The sequence below is a fragment of the Dromaius novaehollandiae genome, chromosome 6, assembly GCF_036370855.1.
Source record: "Dromaius novaehollandiae isolate bDroNov1 chromosome 6, bDroNov1.hap1, whole genome shotgun sequence".
In the NCBI taxonomy this organism is placed as follows: Eukaryota; Metazoa; Chordata; class Aves; order Casuariiformes; family Dromaiidae; genus Dromaius; species Dromaius novaehollandiae.
The window spans coordinates 12,630,549-12,650,283 of record NC_088103.1 but is presented as its reverse complement, the minus strand read 5'-3'; the positions used below and the strand labels follow the sequence as shown (position 1 = coordinate 12,650,283).

Here is a 19,735-nt window from a genome sequence, read left to right as displayed (position 1 = left end):
CAATCTTCAACAGTGGCAGAACAGCATTATCCTTTAAACTCAAATACTAAAAAAATTAAAATAATCCTTTGTATTAGAAAAGAACAAGAGTAGATCTCCGTGCCCTCCTGAACCTTTAGAATTTGGAGACTACCTGTAGCTCTTACAGATGAGTACATGAAGTATGTTATTTGTTGACTGACATGACATGGTTTTCAGAGAGGAAGAAGAAAACTATCTGCCAGAGCATCACATGTTACCACACATCCATACTCACCAGTGTCCAAGATTGTAATGCTGTGCATTTTGCACAAAAGTAAAAAATTCAGTAGCCTTCCACACTTACTAGCCTATGCTTAGATAACCAAGAATTAACATTTACTGGCATTTTTAAACAATTCTGGAATAAACCTAATACCTATTTTCAGGATGGACCCTTTATGACCCATCTACAACACTGGTTTTCTCAGTTCATATCTTCTGAGCGTAAGTGAACTTCCCTTCAGTAGATTTTAGATCAGAACTAAGCATGCAGTGTGGAAGTTCTCTACTCATTTAAAAAAAATCTTCAGGGATTGCAAAGAAAAAAGGCCTCCTGCCTATTCTTTTGGCTACAGTACTGTCTGCAAAAATAGAAGTCACAAATTCCATCTCATAAAACACGTCCATTTGCACTGGAAAGATGACTGACCCCAACAACTGGCAAGTCTAATTTTTCAGTGTCCAGAGAACTCTTAGGAGTCTTTAGCTAGCTACACGTTATAAAGACCATCTATTCCACATAAATTACAGCATTTTATAACAGCTTGCACTGACAGGTCACTTTTTTCAAGGACTTTCATATATAGGATCACTAAAAGCCTTTCACACAGGAAGAGTCCTCTTTGCTAACCCAAATATATCCATCCCTCAGATTCTGCTCTATCATTTTAATGCCAAGAGAGAAACAAGTTTCTCAGGCAGAATGTAGCACTTCACATTAATCTTTTATTTGAAAAAAAAGATGGAAAGAAGCACTGACAGGACTAATCAAGTGAACGAAATCCTTGTGGATTCTTTTTGAAACTCAGAGGTATCTGCTATTCTCTCTAAACCATAGGGCAGTGTTATTCCTTAAACACGCAATCAGTGGTCATCTGAGCTCACGGGTCTAGAGGAATATGCTGCAACTCCACCCCTCCAGAGCCTCCCCTTGGAGATGCTGTTCTGGGGGAAGTCTGTGGAGTATGCAAGGTATTCACCTCGCTACTTAGTCTTCTTCTACCCTAAAATAAGGCCAAAATTATGGAGAGGGTAAAAGTTGTTTTTTCTTCATGGAATTTACCAACTGTGTTAAGATTTGATGAGTAAGGCTTCCCTCTCAAACTCAACTGTCCTAGCATTATAGGGTATCAGCACTAAGCTGGATGAACTTGGCAGTAACTGCAGACTGATCTTCACACTGGGTGTGCATGTGTGTCACAATGAAGTTTGTAGCAGCTCTTGGTCCATTATAATTTAATTTACAGGCTATAAAGTAAAGAATTTTGCTTTCCTCATTCCCCAAGCATAAACCTTGCAACCAGAACTAGAGCTGTGGCCACCAGAAGACAAAGGTTTATGTAGGGAGGGAGGACTTTTTGTGCCTCCCCCCTCCCCCTTTAAATGGTTACTTAAATTATATTTATAAAATATCTATTGTAAATCCAACCTTTTGCAGAAACTCCCTTATCTTGTCAGCATCTTTGCCAGCATAAATGTGCCACAAAGCACCAGGTAATTCACTTGAATCTTTCAATCTCTTCCTTAAAAGATCATCCAAATCTTCTTCTTCAAACTTCTTCAATATTCCTAAGATTTGACAAAAATATTTTTAAGTGATACAGAGAAAAACCTGTAATGGTGCACTTTTTGTGGGAGACTAAGCAGATAAACATTTACTAAATAAAACTAATGCCCCTCAGATGATCTGTTTGTTCAGCTTTTGTAATTAGAAAGTTATCAGAACATGAATGCTGTAAGTATTTTTAAAATAATGTTCAATTTATAAAATGTTTTTTACATTTCTTAAATTTGATAGAATGCATTATCCTGCCCAAAATAAACAAGCAGCACTGCCAACAAAAAATCAAGAGAGGAAAAAGGTATTTTTCTGCAGTCAGCAAAAGCAACATTCTGCTTGCTGTTCCGCAGCAGCTAGTCAAGAAACTTCAGCGATCTCCTGATATACTGCAGTTTTTGCTGGTATTAACTCTGTGCATGTGCAAGTGAAAACAAAGCAAACAGAAGATGGCAAACTTTACTGGAGCTCTATTAGACATACACAAAAATCTACATTTGCTGATTGTGGAACCCGAGCAGAAACAAATAAGGAAGAAGAAACAAAACCATTTCAGTGATTTAAAGATTTTTTCCCATAAGCAATAAACCTTATATGGAGCACTATCATACACCAGTTTACCCTCTTCTGGGTAAATTGCACTGAAAAATTACATTGCAGTCCAAATTCAATAAAACAAACATAGCACATCCAGAGGCAGCAGACTAAACAGAGGGTATAGCAAATTCATCATCTTGACGTAACTGTTGGACTTAGCACAGCTTCCGGAAAAGATCCTTCATCCCATACTTTCATTAGCTCTGCCAGCACCAACATAGCAATGGTATATTAATTACAGGTATATAGCAACAAAAAGTGAAAGGAGTTTGAAATACAACTGTGTAGCTCCTGAACTGCAGTGTATTTTATTCAAAATTAATTTGCTGTGTAAGAATCTCTCTTGAGATAAGGAATCTCTGAGGTGTAAGCAAGTACTTAAGGACATGTTTCACGTACGCATTTCAAACAAACCGTATCAATTTTAAAAGTGACATGTCATTCAGTATTTACATCTCACACAATGAGCTTCTCTTTACCTGATTTGGAAAGTACTCCATTTCCTTTTGCTATGCCGACATAAACAAGGATGTTCACTACATCAGAAACTTCAATATGGAGATTTGTAGTTCCTACATCATGATCTTTAGTAGCAGCCACACCTATGTTACAAGACAAAAATTTAAGGTAAAATTACGATTCATGAAATCACATATTCACCTTCAAATAGAAAGGTGCTACAGCTAAGAAAGAAGGAATTTCTGAAAGTTCACCAAGCATTATAGGAAAGTATTTTATGTACAGGCATGCTTTAATGTGAAAATACTGATACACACAAACTACGGATGTGTTTTTGCTGTACTTGCTAAAAAAGAAAATGTTACTTTTAAGAAAGATCTTGAGAAACCTCTTCGCCCAGACAAATGCCCCTACATAGCTGTCGTATCAAAAAACCAAAACAAAACAAAACCAAAAACAAACAAACAAAAAACCCACATTTCAGCAGAATAACCAAAGACATTTCCTGACAACAGCAGCTTTCCTTCTGAACTTTTCAACCTTTCAGGTTGCTCAGGGCAGAATATAAGTAAAATGAATAAATAAGGAAATCAAATCAAAGTTGTCATTTATTCCTGACTATAAACAGAGTTTTTAACTAAAAGAAATCCCCAAGCAAAGAGGAAAATACGGTAATTTTAGTTCTAACATGAAAAAAAGCACGTTTAAGTCAAAAAGACATTTCAGAACACTAAGTATTACAGCAGCATTCCATATAAGCGTCATTAATGATTCAGTTTCTCAGACCCACATCTTGATTACTATCTTTAACATGTTTATTTCAAAAGACATCTGGAAAACTTTAAATCAAAGCTCTCACACCACAAATTACAATTCATTTCTTGTGCTATTAAGCCAATTTGTAAAACATAATTCAACAAATTCATTTGCAAAAGAAGGAGCTGCTGGAAAAAGGTCTGAGGAAAGTAGTTTGGTCTAGACAACATTTTGAACATATACTACACCAATACAGACAAAAATTACAAGAAAATGCTGAGGTTTTTTATTATCAAAATTATAAACACACTACTACTCATGAAATACTTTGTCATATATTAAAACAGGAACTATGTTTGTGTAAAAATAACCACCCATTTACATGCTTTAAAAGAATGTAACAGCACTAGAAAAGATGAAAAGAAATGCAGAAGTATGTAAGTCTCATACTTTAGGGACCTGTACTGTTAATAGGCAACTCCGTAAAGGATTTCTCCTAGATTCAGTCATGATTAATCCTCCAAATCAGCTCAGTTTTCTATCAAGCATTAACATATGATATACTGCACCTCCAAGGGAGGAGGTAACTGCTACACTTCTGAGGCATACTCACCATATGCACTGCATAGCCTGGGTCCCAAATCTGGACGGACAAAAAAGCCTGGCAGATGAGAAGCCAAGTTTAATTTTCCTTCTGGACTACAATATTCAGGCAAAGGTAAACTTTTTAATAAGTCTTCATATCTGGAGAAGAAAAGGAAGGAGACTACAACTGAATTTGTGCCATTATGAAGAGAGAAGAAAACAACATGGAGATGACCTTAAGAATATCTAAATTTTAAATACAAATACCTTGCTGGCATCATAGCCTTGAAATCGTCACCAGAAGGCCAATCTTTCAATTTTAGTAGAGCTGTTTCCCCGTTTTTTATTTTCTGACGTTCTGCAAGTAACATACAAATTACTAAAAACTAATACACTCCAGATGTTTTACTTAGATTCAGCTACAATGTATAACTGAACTCTAACCTCTCTATAAAGATCTCATACATAAAAGAAAAGATTATTTAAAGAGATTCAATTAGGAGACAAACTCAACTAGTTAAGGAGCAATGACATTCATTTGGTTTGTAAGTCTGAGATAACTTAGAAAATGGTATATTAGTGTATCTTTAATTCCACAGAGGTACAAAACACAAGCTTTCAGCACATGCTCTTGAAACAGATTGTATAGAGCTTTTTTAAAAATTTCTTCAAAGCCTCAAGATCTATTAAGAATAATTTTAATTGCAGTTTCTGACATTGACTGTGTTTAGAATCAATGGAATAATACATTCAAAGTAACCTACTTGAAACATCTTCAAAACCATCCCAGAATTCCTTGACATTGGTGTTTGAAATAATGCTGTCTTTGCAATTCAAGATATCAGCTTGCTGGTTTCCAAAATCTAGACTAATTGACTCTGCTTTCCACAAGCTGAAGTTCATTTTCTTATGCATACCGGACACTAATACAGGCTTAAAAAAAATAAAATAAAAATTAATACTCATCCTTTCTGAATGAAAGGCTTGCTTCAATTAAATTGGAATGTAAGATGTAACTGAAACATGCAGAGGCGGCCTTGGCCCTCCTGAGCTGCTATCAACACTTCCAGTGAGAGCAACCATACCCAAGACTTCACACAACTTTTCAGGTTTAATCTCCAGCCGTCATTTCTTACTCATTATTAGCAATTAACTAAAATTTAAACTACACAAAGTTCATATGTGGGATATACCTGACAAATTTTTACCCACTGTAATAAAATGCACTAACGATATGTTTTCAAACGTGAAGTCAGCAAACTTTGTCCTGTTGCAATAACTCCTCCAGAGTTCATACTGAGATCACCTTTTAGACAGAACTAGTCTTTGATACCTACCCTCCCTTGTTTCCAGCACTCTTTGAAGAGCTTCCAGTTGTTGCTGTTTTTATGGTCTCTGAGCCACAAAACATGTTTATCACAGATCCAAGAATACTGAATATCATTGTACAATTTACTGCAGTCATCTAGAATACATTTTCTATCATCCTTTGGCTCATCTTTTATTTCAGATTTTACATTTATCTTTGGTGTTCTATTTGGTGGAATCTTGTTTTCTACCACTGAAGCAATTATGTCATCGAGAATGTTTGGCATAGTCCTTCCACTTTTGCCACTCTATTAGAAAACAAACAAATGTATATTTAAATAATGTAAAGGCAAATAAAGTTAATGGGATACTTTCTTCAGCAGAATATCAACAATATTGCATTAACAGCTTTTAGTTATCTACTGCCTTTGTAGAAAACTGCATGCATTCTTATGCAGAACAAATTAGAAAAATACAGTTACAGTAAAACTCAATATACTGGAATCTTCCTTTACATTGTTGAGCAAATGGTTTACATAACTTCAGGGCATATTCTTCATAATATGTATCAATTATCACTATATATATACACACATATGTTAATGCATATATGTGTGCACATGTGCGTGTGCATGTGTAGATATGTTAAATCTTTCAAGGAAGCTGTGAGGTTTTACTTCTAAATTAGTATTTAATGCAAAATATTTATCAGACCACTCTAAAATGTACAAAAACACATGATACAGATTTTCAAATCCCAATATGAATCTTGTAAACACTCACTGGTGTTCCTGTAGAGTAAACTGGAGCAAAAGCAATACCCGCATCTGTAGAACCTAGACGCAGTTTGCCTGCTGTTGTAGTTAGTAAATCTCGTAAGGTTGAACCCTGCTCGTTGTTCTGGGATGCAGGAGGGGAGGTTTTACAGTTTTGAGACTCTGAATTATCCTGATCTTTTTCTTCCTTTGAATGTTTTCCAGAAGGACATTCTTTATTCTCTAAAACAAAAATAATTATTGGAAGTTTACACTGTTGTATCATGACGTAGACATAGGAACAGCACTGGTATCCTGCATTTTATAGTGGTGGTAATATACTGTAGCACTAGCGCTTTATTCACCTGAAAACACACCAGAGGATGAACTAGATCCTTCAAAATGCAGTCAAACAGTGTGACCATGAAAAGGCCTTCCTCAGCATCTCAGACATGCAGCTGAGTGAGTACCTGTCACAAATGAGAGATGCTCTAGCTGGAAACACTGCCACGTTACACATGCACTCTACTAGTGGCTCTTCTGGTAACTGATTTTGATGCCACCAGGAGAAGGCACTGAAGTTTCAAAATTGAAATTAAGGGGGAGAAAAACATTTTCTTTTCTTTTTGCTAAACAGAAAATAGCATGGATTTTTCTTAAAGAGTTCATTTACATATTACTGGTGGCCCCAAAAGCATGCACATGATATGTGAGTATCAAACATATACCTTTCTTTTCTTCTCTGGCTTTCTGCTCTGCAAGATCAGCTAACCAATGCAGTGGCGACTGTGATTCAGGTGGTGTTAACTTGCTGTCTGTGCTTACATCACTCCTTGGACTTGTATTACCATTTGTCTCAGACTTTGGGGGGGTATTCTGCTGTTGAGACTCAGGCATGCACAGAGAAATTTTATTACTGTGATTGAGGACATTCTGTAAAACCTGTAATGAACAAATTCAGTTTTTAAGTATGTCATTTTGCTTTAACAAAAGACACAGATAGCATTTAATCACTGTATATGCTAATTAGAATGTGACTGATATTGTTCAAATACAAAAATAGGCAAGTATCAGAAGATCTGACTAACAAATTACAATCTACACACATATTTTAAACTCACCTGAGACACACCATTCATTGCAGGGAGCTTGCCAGCTTGTGTGCTCTGTTTGGTGGTACACTGACAATGGGATTTAATTTCAAATTTTTCTCTAATATTGTGCATAGCATCTAGAAGATCTGTCAAAACTAGAAGACAATTAAGAAGAAAATCATCAGTAATCCTCTTGTCAATCATTTTTTGGCTTTCTTTACAATATAAATACTACGGTGCTAAAAAGCTACTTGTAAGCCTTTTTGAAATTTCAGCTATTAATAACGCTTAATTTAACACTCAAAAATACCACAGACTGTCCACTGTACATGAAAGCCTGTGCAGAAAGAGATGAAGTCTTTAATTAAATAATTACATACTACGCTTTTGAATAATCTAAACTTCACTCAGCATCCCCATTTTATGGCATACGACAAGCAAGCCAGTTATTCATTATTTACTTTACGCCCCATTGTTCAGTGGGTGCATCATTGCCTCATTTAATAACACCGTCAAACTACAGACTGAAGTGAGCCATGGCTTGACAAAAAAATTAGTATCTGATCATGTAATTCGAGACTGGCAATGGATATGAACAAAAGAACAAAACGGAGGTTACGCAGGCAGTCTTCACTGTGCCGTTTCCAGCCGAATGGTTCACGTTGCAATTTAAAATTAAGAACAGTTGCAGTACGGAAGCTGTTCTGTGGAAGTCACAGTCTGAATTTACTATGGAATCTAACCAACCTTCATTTCTGCCTGAAGTAACATGAAACAAACTATAAAATAGTGACTGTGTATTTCCAGATGAAAATAACCTGGAAATTTATTTACTAGGATTAAAGGCACATTCAGGTTTTCTTTCTCTACCCTGCATCAATGCTGTTAGGGATCACAAGTAAAGTTGTGCCAACAGAACGAACACAACAGCACTTCTTCATATAACAGGTTTGGCTATAGGCAAAATTCTGAATTTTGCTGGGTTTAGGATTACTGCCTGGTTTTTGATTAATTGCAATCATCTTTACTGCCTTTTGCCTTCAAGCAGTCAACCAAAACTGCACTTGGTGGTGGGGGGAAAGAAGAGGACACAACACAGAAAATAAACTTCATAGTACTGATATATGTACACGGTAAAAAGCAAATCCCCACAAAACAGCTGCCACATAATGTTCCTCTGCAGAACCACTCCAAAATTTCCTTTTAATTTAACGGTTACGGTCAGATTTGTTAGTACCTTCTGGCTGTTTTATTCTGCTCTGGAGCGATACAAAACAATCGCAACAAATATCCCGAGTTTCTCAACCGCTTATTGCCCTCAGATGCCCCCGCGCCCCTTCGGCCGCCTGCCAGCGTGCACCTCTTTCTCCCCATCACCTCTACCCCGTGCTGTTCGACTGCCCAGAATCGCTTGCCTTCCTGAGATGATTTGACACAATTTGCAGGGTTGTTTTTTAAAATGGAAAGTGAGAAGTTTCAAGAAACAACTCTGGTCTCTCTTCACAGAAAGACCGGAGGGGGGGGGAGCAGGGGGACACACAGCATCCTGCTTGTTTGCAGGGAGTCTTACCAGAGCCGGGAATAATTTGGGTTGGCATCAAGTGTTTGTGATCATGAGGCTGTCCCTTCACACACTTCATCCAGGCATACAGCTCCTTATCTGCAAAATAACATTGCCAATTGTTTTACCTTTCACTAAGGCTTTATTACTTACAGTGATACAGAGCTAACTAACTTTTTTTGATTATTTTTAGTTTTTATAAAAGGTCTTCTACACATACTACAAAGTTTTTGTACTGGTGTCCTGTGTGACAAATATTTGCGTACAACAGCCACTTTTCACAGTAGGGACGGGAACAGGGAGAAGACTTCTAGTAACACTGAAATCTGGAGCAGCAGCATCTATAACGCAGACCCTTGTCAACGACAGTTTCAAAGTATATTCACGTTATTATAGTTAGAGAGTTGCTAATTTAGCGTAAACCAAAATCATACACAGTTGCTATTTAGGCAGTGAGACCTCCTTGACCAACTTAACATGGAAAAGACACAACCGGACTCTGACTGTAAAACCACTTTAATCTGACACAACCTGCACCCCTCCTGGAAGCGGCCGTCCTTCAACCCGAGAGGGCCCCGCAGGCCAAGGAGGCGTGTACGCGGTGCTCTGGTCCGGCCTGCCCCGCGGTGGCCCTGAAGCCAGGGTGGCACGGGGAAAGCGAAGCTGCATCACGGGCTTATGTCAGATTAAAGCAGCCACGAAACCACAAGCCCCCCGCTACGTATGGGCTGAAAATCAGCGGTGGCAGCACAGAGAGGCCCTAAGTGGTAAGAGAGAGGCTTTGTACAACGTTTCAAGGAGCCCGTCCCTGCCAGAAGAACATGCAGCGTAAGGACAGGACAGGGAAAGAAGAGGAGTGCAAAACGTCTGGCCAAGCAACTGGTCACCGACCTGCTATGGGATTTGGGGCAGAAATAGGAATGCAAGTGCTCTCTCGTTTCCCAGTCTTACCTGCTACCCACTGAACTCTACTGCCACTTTTAAGAGACTCTTCAAATCTTTTTACCAATTTGCTCAGCTCTAGCAATGTAAGCTAAAGAAAGCAGACTAAAAGAAGCATTCAACACATTTACAGCACTATTTCCTTGCACTGTAATACAAACACAATGTACCAAATGTTCCTCTCAAATATTAGATGTTAGCCATTTTGTAGCTTTTGTAACTTGTAAGACATTAAACATACAACCAAATATAAACATAAATCAAAATAAAGCTAACAGTAGTGATGCATATGTCTATTTAATGTATTTTTACCACTAAAATGCCATAAAATGGCACTCCACTTGATGGTGCCAGAAGCTGCCTGAAAGTAACAATGGATAGAGTAATACAAAAAATCACTGATAAATATCTGAATACTGAATATTTAAAGCTCTAACATTCCAACTGAACCAGTGGGAAGTGAACATTCTCTCCATTACATTTAGCACCTGTAAAAATCACCAACAGTTCCAGGAAAAATGGTGTAATGTAAAGTGTATTCTACAGAAACGGGTGGGTGGTTCTGAAATTTTACTGAGTTTCAGAGTAGAAGCGTAGTTCGTAAGAATCGTCCAGCAGCATTAGAAATGAAGCTGCAAAGAAGGAAGCTATCATACTTCTGCCTTTGCATATAGGCCTGCAATAAACAGCAAGGAGAAAGTCCTCTCTGCTAGAAGACTGAAACGAAGCCTGCTTCTGTACACTGCCTTTTTCAACTTTGAAGACATTTTACTAAAATTTTCCTGGCTGGTTAACCCACACACTATAAAAAGCCTCTGACTGCATGTTCCCACTAGGGTAAATAATGTTCAGAGTATATCCCAAGCCACGTCAGACAGATGCACACACATGCGTGCACGCAGACCTAAGCCGGTTAAGAGCGGCTGAAGCAGCCTCCAGCATTAAAGCACCAATGCCTGTTCTCAGTGCTGGAAAACACCACCGTTCCTTCCCCGGGAACTTGGGCTCGGATGAAAGCCTTGGGAACGCCTCATAACCACAGAGCAGGAGGCCTCTCACTCCAAGCCAAGGGACAAAGTGGGTGAGAGTTTCTCCATTTATTAAAGATTTGCCATCTACCAGTTACTTTATTTTACTAACATTTCACATAAGTGACACTGTATGTTGCTATGACAAACATGAAAATGCTTTTCAAAACAGCGTTATAGCTGAATGCGTCCTTGGCGCAGCATTTCACCGCAAGACTCTGCCAGGGCACAAAGCCCGCCACCCAGGGGCAGGCAGCCCTTCAAGAGCCACTGTCACAGCGGACAGCTAAATCACTCTTCCAACCATTCCCCAGTTCATCTGCAACCAGGCTGGCTCACCGAAAAATTACAGGTATTCAAATTAATCCTCTCAGATTTCCTTACAGTCTAAGCTTGACATTTCTATTAAAGTACAGGAATTAGACTAAACGAAGTATGTGTATAGGCTGTGGGATTTTAAAACCTCCCTAAAACTCATTTCAAGTGCTACGTAAAGTATTTTTCTGTCTTACTTTTTTATTATAAAAAAGTAGTCTCTTAAGTGAGGATCACAAGCCATGTATTTTTGGAGGGAGGAGCCCAAAAAGCACTCAAGGCAGGCCTTACCAGCAGCGAGCTACCATAAACCAGGGAGGGGTAGCCGAGCAGCAGGCTCACAGGGGAAGAGCGGCCAGATTTCACCTCGAGGGGGACGGGGCACAAGCAACCTGCGGCAATCCTCACAGAAAGACTGAAAAGTGGACAAAGACCTGAAGCAGCCCCTTAACCGTAACAGTTGCTTTCTGAATGACTGATGCTGTATTTACTGACTGAGAAAAGGTGAACATGACATTTCAAAACACACAAATAGCAATTTAACACTTAGAGAAAGTCAGCTACACTTGGGGATGAGCAGTTCTACACGAGCTGCAACAACCCACATACAGAATAGGCGAGCTCGCACAGAACCGACCTCTAGAGCTTTTTCTTTCCTTTGCCTTGTAACAGTCCAGGCAGACCACAAATCCACATTTTTGGCAGACCCAGTGAATGTTAAATAATGTGGCTTCGCATGCATCACACATCTCACGGACTCCTCTCACTGCTCTCTTCCACGCAATTTTGGCTGAAATACAAAATAAGCAGAATAAAAAGGCTGAAATTTAAACGCAAAGCAGAGAATGAATGGCCTGTACAGACGAAGCATTCATAATTTTCCCCTCAGCAGCAATCACGGGGAGGGGGAAAGGAACGTGATCCTCCACAAACAGACCATCAACACTTACCACCTTAGTTACACCACGCAGCAGCCCCATCAAGGTTAATACCAATACGCTACAGAGATTAAAGCGTTCAAAAGCCCAGGCTAAAGTGACACAGAAGAAACACTCCCGCTCAACATTACGAGTGCAGAGAAGCCCTTCCGCACCACACACTGCCAGCTCCGTGCGGGAGGGAAAGCTGGGCTCTCCCCCTGCCTGCCCACAGGCCGCATTCGGCCTGGGGACCACCGCGGCACTGCCCGGGGCAGAGGGCCACGGGCCACTACGCCCGAGAGCCTGGGAAGAAAACCACCACGGCATTTGCAACATTTAAAATCCTCTTACCATCTTTTTTCACCCAGGACATGGCTGTTTTCTCAGACGTTACTAACTGACAGAACTTATCACCTATGATATCTAAAATGTATTTAGAAGTTTCTAGGTCCAGTTCATCATCTTCATAGTTTTCATGCGTCCATAAGCTCAGTGCTTCATCATCATATTGATCAGGAGAGGAGAAACCATCTATCCTAACCACTCCGTTCTTACTAAAAGATAACCTAAAAATGAAAACAAACAGTTTTAACTGCATTTATCATTATATTCTGTGACTTAGTTTACTTAGCAATTAACCTTACTGTTTACCTTCTGCAACAAGTAGATGTTCCCTACTTGCATCAGCATGCTGCCTTACCTATTTTTTATTTAAAAACAAATTCTACTGCCAAAAACTGTTTTAAAACAAACGGTGAAGAAACACGGAAACTAGAATTAACTTTTTAGACAGATCACCTATTGGATTCAGTTTACTCTCATCACTCTCCCTCTGTAATATTTATTACTTCTTTAAAATCGCAGATGAAATAGCAGGTCGTTTGTCGGTTTGCTTTGCCAGCGTTTGGGTCTGCTTATTCCTCATCTCTGATTTTCGGGGCTGTGGCAGCAGTCACTCAGTCTACCTCAAACTTGGTAGCTCCTCTGACTCTGCTGCTCTCAGACAACCGCAGTTAGGACACTATATTTAAGTCTCTCTAGGCAGCACAAGTCAGTAATACAAGATAACATTTTTTAACAGCTATTTTCTCACCCTTAAAATAGCTAAAGGTTTTCCTGTGACCCTACCAGACACCATTCTACTAACCCTCCCTATATTTAGCCTATTAGCAGCAATTAATTATTCCATCTTGCAGAATACAGAAATACACTAAAGTTTTAGTGTCCTGAATTCAGGACCAAGTACCAAAATGATATACAGATGTATCATATATCTGATGAACAAGAAAGAAATTACAAGTTGTCATTTACAAAAAGGACTTACAAGAGTGCAAACCTCACTTCCAATTCAAGCCCTACTACCTGAACACAACGAAAATAATTACAACTCTATAAAATTTACCACAGTAAATTCAAAACATTCCCAATTTTAAATTCCATCACTGTGTTTAAAATCGTGGCAAAACTTTATCACTGATCTTATCCCTTTCACACAGGAGAAAAACCTAAAAATCTAACATCACCGCACTGCCACTTCAGGAAGCAGTTATTCTTATGCAGAAAGTATTCTGAGTCCAGCCTTGAAATGATTCCTGTAAGACTACAGCGTTTTATAACTAAAGCTTCATTCTAAAAACTGAAACTCAATCTAGGGAACAGCAATTTCCTGGCCAAACTGTGCTGAATGTATATTGGCAACACAGCACATGTGCAAATTAGGGCCGTTTTGTTCCATGTCCGTAACTGTGCTGCATGCACCACTTATGCTGTGCTGCATCCTGGGATACTTTTTTTTTGAACTATGAAATTTCCTTGATTGGCCATAATTGTGAAAAAGGAGGTCAGAACTCCTCTGTCCTCAGAAAACTCCCATAAAACCTCGAGCAGCCTTCCCACAACACATTGGCATCGCAACAATTACGAATTAGTGCAGCTCTGCGGTTGCACAGCTTGTCCAGAGTAACTGAAGCCTGCTTTGGAAGTGCCACTTCAAATGTCAGACACCTGTGTAACGGTGACGCACTGCATCTTCTGCTCGCCTAAGGTACACTGGGCAGCCGTTCTGATGTCTGTGCTATAAAGCTTCCAACAGCAATAAACTCAATCCACAAAAACATTAATAAATAAAATTTAAATACTATTACATTAGGCAGTATCTTTTATCAGATTGATTTAGCCAGAAAAAACAGACAAGCTTTCAGGCATGTAAGTCCTTCATCAGTATTATTTCTAAAAGTTAAAACACCATAGAGCAGGAAATAGCTGTACTTACCGCCGAAAGTAATAAAATCTACAAAATACTGGTGAGTGAGTTGGTTCTTCACCTTTCTTACTTCTTATTAACCTACATTCTCTGCATTTTTGCAAATTCGGTCCTATTTCAGAGCAAGAATCATCCTGCAAAAAGGACTCTCCTGTTTGCTTCAGCTTCTTTACTTTGCGCCAATCTTTTAATACTGAGCGAGGTATACCAGCTGCAAAAGTAACAAGAATTTCAGAGGAGGTACTAGGAAACCCTTACAGTTAGCCCCAGTTAGATCAGTAAGCATTCAACACTTCTCAAAGTCATTCAGCTTCCATTTGTTCGTCTTTCAGCACCGAAGTTTAAAAACTGTAGTTACCAAGCAGAGTCACACAGGCAGGAGCACTTAGCTGCTTAACTACCTGCTGAGCTCCAAGAATACTCAGGACATTATTTTCTCTTATATGAAGTGTATCATTTCACTAAATAGTCTGCTAAAACCACCTTCAGAACATCACTCTTACAAACGAGTAAAGAAATTCAACAGCCCAAGAAAGAAACGCTTGAATTTTGTTTCAAGTGAAAATGTACGCAAACCATTTAGTGAATGAAAGAGGGGGGGAAAAAAAGTCCCGCTTCTTCAAAATTTTTTTTTGCTGATGGTTACACAGATATAATTACAGAAGAGCAGTTTTATTCACACATAACTCATCCGAGCTTAACGTAAAATATCAGCCAAGAAAGAAGAGAATCCATCTACTCCCTTTCAAGTTTGCCGGCTTTGCGAGCCTAAGCAACAAACTCTATTTTTTGATACTAAAGTCAGCAGGTCTGACACTGAGTAACACAACGAGCAGATCTATTGAGTAATACGTGCAATTTCTGCATAAGCATTTCAAAATTGAACCATGTTGTTATTTAACCAGGCTCTCATTAAAGTGACTTTTTTAAGTGGCACCCATTTCATCTGCAGAGAGAGAGGCCTATCTGCCATTTAATCGCCCTCTACTCTGGGAAGCTCGTGTGCCGTACATGCGGCAGGAGGTGCGTACCTGGCGCAGGAGGACCCAGAGGGCAGGGTGCTAACTTTGGACTCAGGTACGCGGGTCCAGCGCTGCACTTGGCCACAGCGCCCTTGCAAGCTCGCAGGTGACAGACTCTGCCCAGCGCCTCGGGAACGGGCCCCACTGCGCTCCCAACTCACCCGAGCAGCGCGAGGCCGACTGCATTCAAACTTGAGAGCAGCAAAGGCCGAAGTACAGCTTTTCTAGTCCAACAAATGTTCTCTGCCTTGGAACCAGAGCTGCTGGCAGTCACCTCGGAGCTGCCAGAGCTCGAGCCCTGCGGGCAGGGCTTGGACGCCCCCGCACTCGCCGGCCAGGGACATTCCTGGCCTTGCGGGAGGGCGCCGGCAGCTCCGAGCGCCCTGGCGAGCGCACAGGCTCCCCGGGCTGCCCGAAACGGCACGGGGACAAAGCAGCTTTCAACCCTGCCAGCATCCAGATACCACCCACATGCTGAGACTGCCCCCGGCCCCGGGAGCCGGGCTATCTTCAGCCACCTACGGGGAGCAGAGCTCTGCCTTCGCTTTCCTGAACGCTCTTCCAAGCTGAGTGTGTTTTTGGAGCAATCTTTGTGGAAAGTCTTTTTCATAAGAAAATCTCTGATCAGCTCTTTCTCAGAAACTACTATAACAAAGCTCATCCAAGATAAACAGATACGAGTATCAGAAATAGCAGTCTGTCAAAAGAGCCAAGTAGCAGTAAAGCACCCCAGTCTATTACGATTTCTGGAGGGGAAGGCCAGTGCGAGGAGCTGCTCCCATGGGCAGGCACATCTCCCAAGGTACAATACCTGCTCTGTGCCACTTGCAACACAACATGACACCTGAAGCCCATTTTCGGACGTAATGCCGTGAAACTATACCATAAAGTACTATCATATATTGCTCTTATGCTCAGGTAACACTAGACAAAACAAGAGGAAATTGCCCTTTCTTACGTCATCTTATCGATCCTTCTACAACAAGCCCATAAAAAATATTCTGCGACAACACAAAGGTCGTGAAGAGCTAGCGCATTACATATATACATTTACAGCTCACTTGAAAAAGGTGAAGCTGAGCAAGACTTAGAGAAATTTTAAAGACATATTCTCTTTGATCTTCCCTTTGGTTAAAAAAAATACATACATATAGTAATAATACTACCACTGGACCAAGGCCAAAATACCTCAGACAGACTGCAACACTGCCAAGAGCCAGGACAACTTAGGCATTAAGTATTCTAAGATACTAGCAGAGTAACTTTATATAGTAGGTAGTGAAATGCCAAGGAATATAATTACAGGGAGCAGTACTCATTCTCTTACTAACTGTACTTAAAAAAAAATCTTACAAAAAGTAATTTAATAGTTGACTTCTCATACCAAACCAAAATAAATACCAAAGAATCCTCCTTGGAGAAGAATAAATTAGGATAAAAAAAATAAGGTAAGCTCTTAAATAAAACCCCTCATGTTGCCAGACCAGTTCCTTCTCAGATAAATCTTAATTATAATCCCATAGCTGCAACAGCATTACAACATTTAAACTGAAACTGGTATTTCCCTGAACATCTTTATTCCCTAAAACAAGAGAGATGTTAAGAGCATGGAATACATATGCTAGTTAGGAGCGTGAAATAACTCTCCCTCCAACCTTTCACTAACCTAATCCAATCATAACAGAGAGGCATCAGGCCATCGAGGAGCTGCCCCGGCCTTCTGATCAAAGGAGGAACTAAACTTCACCATCAGAGAACCTCTCCCTCAAAGTCAATACAAGTGGCACAACTACCTGCACCAGTCTATTGCATTATGACGGACACTGAAAACCAGTTCATTTATTGCTTACATTTAAGCCAAGAAACACTTTGTTAAGACATACGTAAAAACAAAAGAACGGCATTTCTTAAACCAGAATATTTCGGATAGCCTCAAGATTGACAAACCTAAGATCTACTAATTTTCACAAGCACGCTTTTTGACTCTTCTCATTTCCCAGCTCTTACGCATGACAGGATTAACACTGTTTAGGTTCACAGTAGTTTATCGTCTTTTGCAAATCAAATGAATATACTCACTGCTATTACTGCTGCTCTGCAACTTCAGCTTGCTTTTTTCTTTGGCACTCCTGCTAAGAACACCATTCGGTTTTACTTCTTCCTCTGTATCACCCTTTTTTTTCTGCAAATCATTTTGTTTCTTTTTGTAAGTTGGCTTGGGCTGCCGTTTAGTCCTTTGCTCTGACTTGCTCTCGCTTTCATCAGAGTCTCCGCTCTCAGAGCCAGACTCATAAGTTCTTTTTGCTTTTCTCCTAGGGTGCTTATCTTCTTTCACAAACTTATCTGCCAGGATTTTACTATCTATGTTATTCTGCAAATCATTTGATGTAGAAGCTATTAAATTGACAGTACATGGCTTAATAATTTCTGAAACACTGTTCCCTGAATTTTCTTTTTTATTAGTGTTTTTATCTTCCTCCGAATGTCTTGTTAGCCAAGCCTTTTTCAGTTTAGTGTGGTAGTTTGGCTGACTTGTCTGGGAAGTCTGCCCACTGCCTACAGAGTTTGCTTTGTTTATTGTGTTACAGACGATAGCGCTGTCTAGGGAGAGAGAGGTTGAAAATGTCTGATTTTTCACAGAGTTGGACTCGGTCTCACTGGTGTTACTACTTTTAAACTGAGCTGCAGCCAATGCCGCCTTGTGCTTTTTCAAGTGGACAAAATCGGTCGAGGCGGAGAATCCCGAGCCGGGCTGCGCGGCGCTCCCGGCCTTGCCACCGCCTGGCGTAACCGGAGCCGCGGTGCTGGCCTTGCACTCGGGGGCCTGCGCCGTGGCCTGACTCACGGCTCTCGAGGCAGCACACTCCAGCGGCGTGCAGGCCAGGCCCGTGCTCGATAAGGAGTAAGTCACTTCTGAACTACCCCAGCTCGACACGCTGGTAGTTATAGCTGCTGATGTGGTTACATCCGTTTTGGTACTGCAGTTCATAGCTGCGGTGGGGGTGACAGAGCTAGGAAGGCTGCCTTGCGAGACAGCTGGAAATTTCTTTTCATACTGTGTGCGAGTACTGTCTGAGTTCATATTTGGCAGAATGACTCTCCCAGTCTCTCTGGCTTCCGCTGTTTTCAGGCAATCTGTTTGATTTGTCACAGCTGAAGATCTCTCGCTAACTCGGTCTTTGGAAGCCGACTGCATTACTGGTACGCTATCGTATTTCGTACTAGAAGGAGGACGTACAATAACAGATGCTGTAGCCGACTGTGACTTTCCACTCATTCTTTCAATGTGCCATTCCACTTTTTCATTATTTGGGGCATTATTAGACTTCCATATTTCTGACAAATTTTGTTCAGAAATGCCCTTGTAAACTGTCTGAGCTTCCTTCGGTTCAGGTACTAAAGTGGGTGGCTTTTGTAATTCCTGTATTTTGCCGCCACCAGTGTTAACAGGTTGAACAGGAGTTAGAGTCGGAGGTGACAGGCTGCTGTAGCTGCTTTCCTTCTTCTCCAGGTTCTGGTGAACTGGGGGGTGAAACACTGGGGCTCTGTGCAAGGCAGGCATACTCCGGAGTGTGTTTGAAGATGAGACTGACAGCTGAGTAGGGCTCCTGCTGTCACTTCTAAAAGAAGTCACCGAGTGAGACTGCACTGACTGTGAAAGCTGCTCAGCTATCTTGCTTGCAGAGCCTTCACTCTCTGGTTGGTGCTTTATTAAAGGGGGAGGTTTGGAAAGAGAAGAAATGTAAGAAGGGAGAGACTGGGGACTAGCTGCTGTCGAAGGACAGTTAGTCTGCTTATCGACATAGACATTTGAAGCTTCCTTGGATGGGTAGGATCTTGGTGGTTCATTTACTACGCTGTTAGACAGGGTGGTGAAATAGTTGCTCTGTGGCAAACTCTGTGGAACCGAATGCTTCATTTTATACAGTTCTGATACAGAACGCTCTGCATCTTTGTCATATTTTACCGAATGGCTTTTGGGACTCGAAGACAAGGATGTTACCCTGGAATAGTTCTCTCTCTCCCCCTCCAGTGCCTTTATTTTAGCTGTAAAAGGAGCAACTTCAATACTTTCTTGGAGTATTCGCCTGTGTTCTTCTTTGTATTTGCTCAGTCGCTCCCCAGTCTCCTGCGGTGGCCTTGGCAGCTGGTTCAACATTGGATCTGCAAAATGTCTGTGCATATGGCTCTCCTTTGCTGTCTGCGTTCTGCTTTGCTCTAGCTCGGTCTTTATGGGTGCAGTTGTAACGGAACGTAAAGGTTCAATGAACGCTTTCCTCTCCAGTTCTCTGTTTGGAAAAGGTTAAGCAGACACAGTTTAGTCTGAATGTA

At 40.6% G+C, this 19,735-nt stretch overlaps 1 protein-coding gene across 5 annotated transcripts in view; it reads right to left on the bottom strand.

Moving 5' to 3' along the window:
• Positions 1-19,735, bottom strand: part of JMJD1C (jumonji domain containing 1C) — a 169,479-nt gene that overhangs the window by 9,444 nt on the left and 140,300 nt on the right. For all 5 annotated transcript variants that reach the window (XM_064513683.1, XM_064513685.1, XM_064513687.1 and 2 more), the window contains 14 exons: positions 17,483-19,692; positions 14,391-14,592; positions 12,470-12,684; positions 11,836-11,988; positions 8,923-9,012; positions 7,380-7,507; positions 6,987-7,200; positions 6,287-6,501; positions 5,533-5,811; positions 4,960-5,128; positions 4,463-4,553; positions 4,224-4,354; positions 2,875-2,997; positions 1,670-1,809 (listed from right to left, as the gene is read on the bottom strand). In XM_064513683.1, the coding sequence (XP_064369753.1) occupies positions 1,670-1,809; positions 2,875-2,997; positions 4,224-4,354; positions 4,463-4,553; positions 4,960-5,128; positions 5,533-5,811; positions 6,287-6,501; positions 6,987-7,200; positions 7,380-7,507; positions 8,923-9,012; positions 11,836-11,988; positions 12,470-12,684; positions 14,391-14,592; positions 17,483-19,692 (4,360 nt within the window). The remainder of the gene's footprint in view (positions 1-1,669; positions 1,810-2,874; positions 2,998-4,223; positions 4,355-4,462; positions 4,554-4,959; positions 5,129-5,532; positions 5,812-6,286; positions 6,502-6,986; positions 7,201-7,379; positions 7,508-8,922; positions 9,013-11,835; positions 11,989-12,469; positions 12,685-14,390; positions 14,593-17,482; positions 19,693-19,735) is intronic.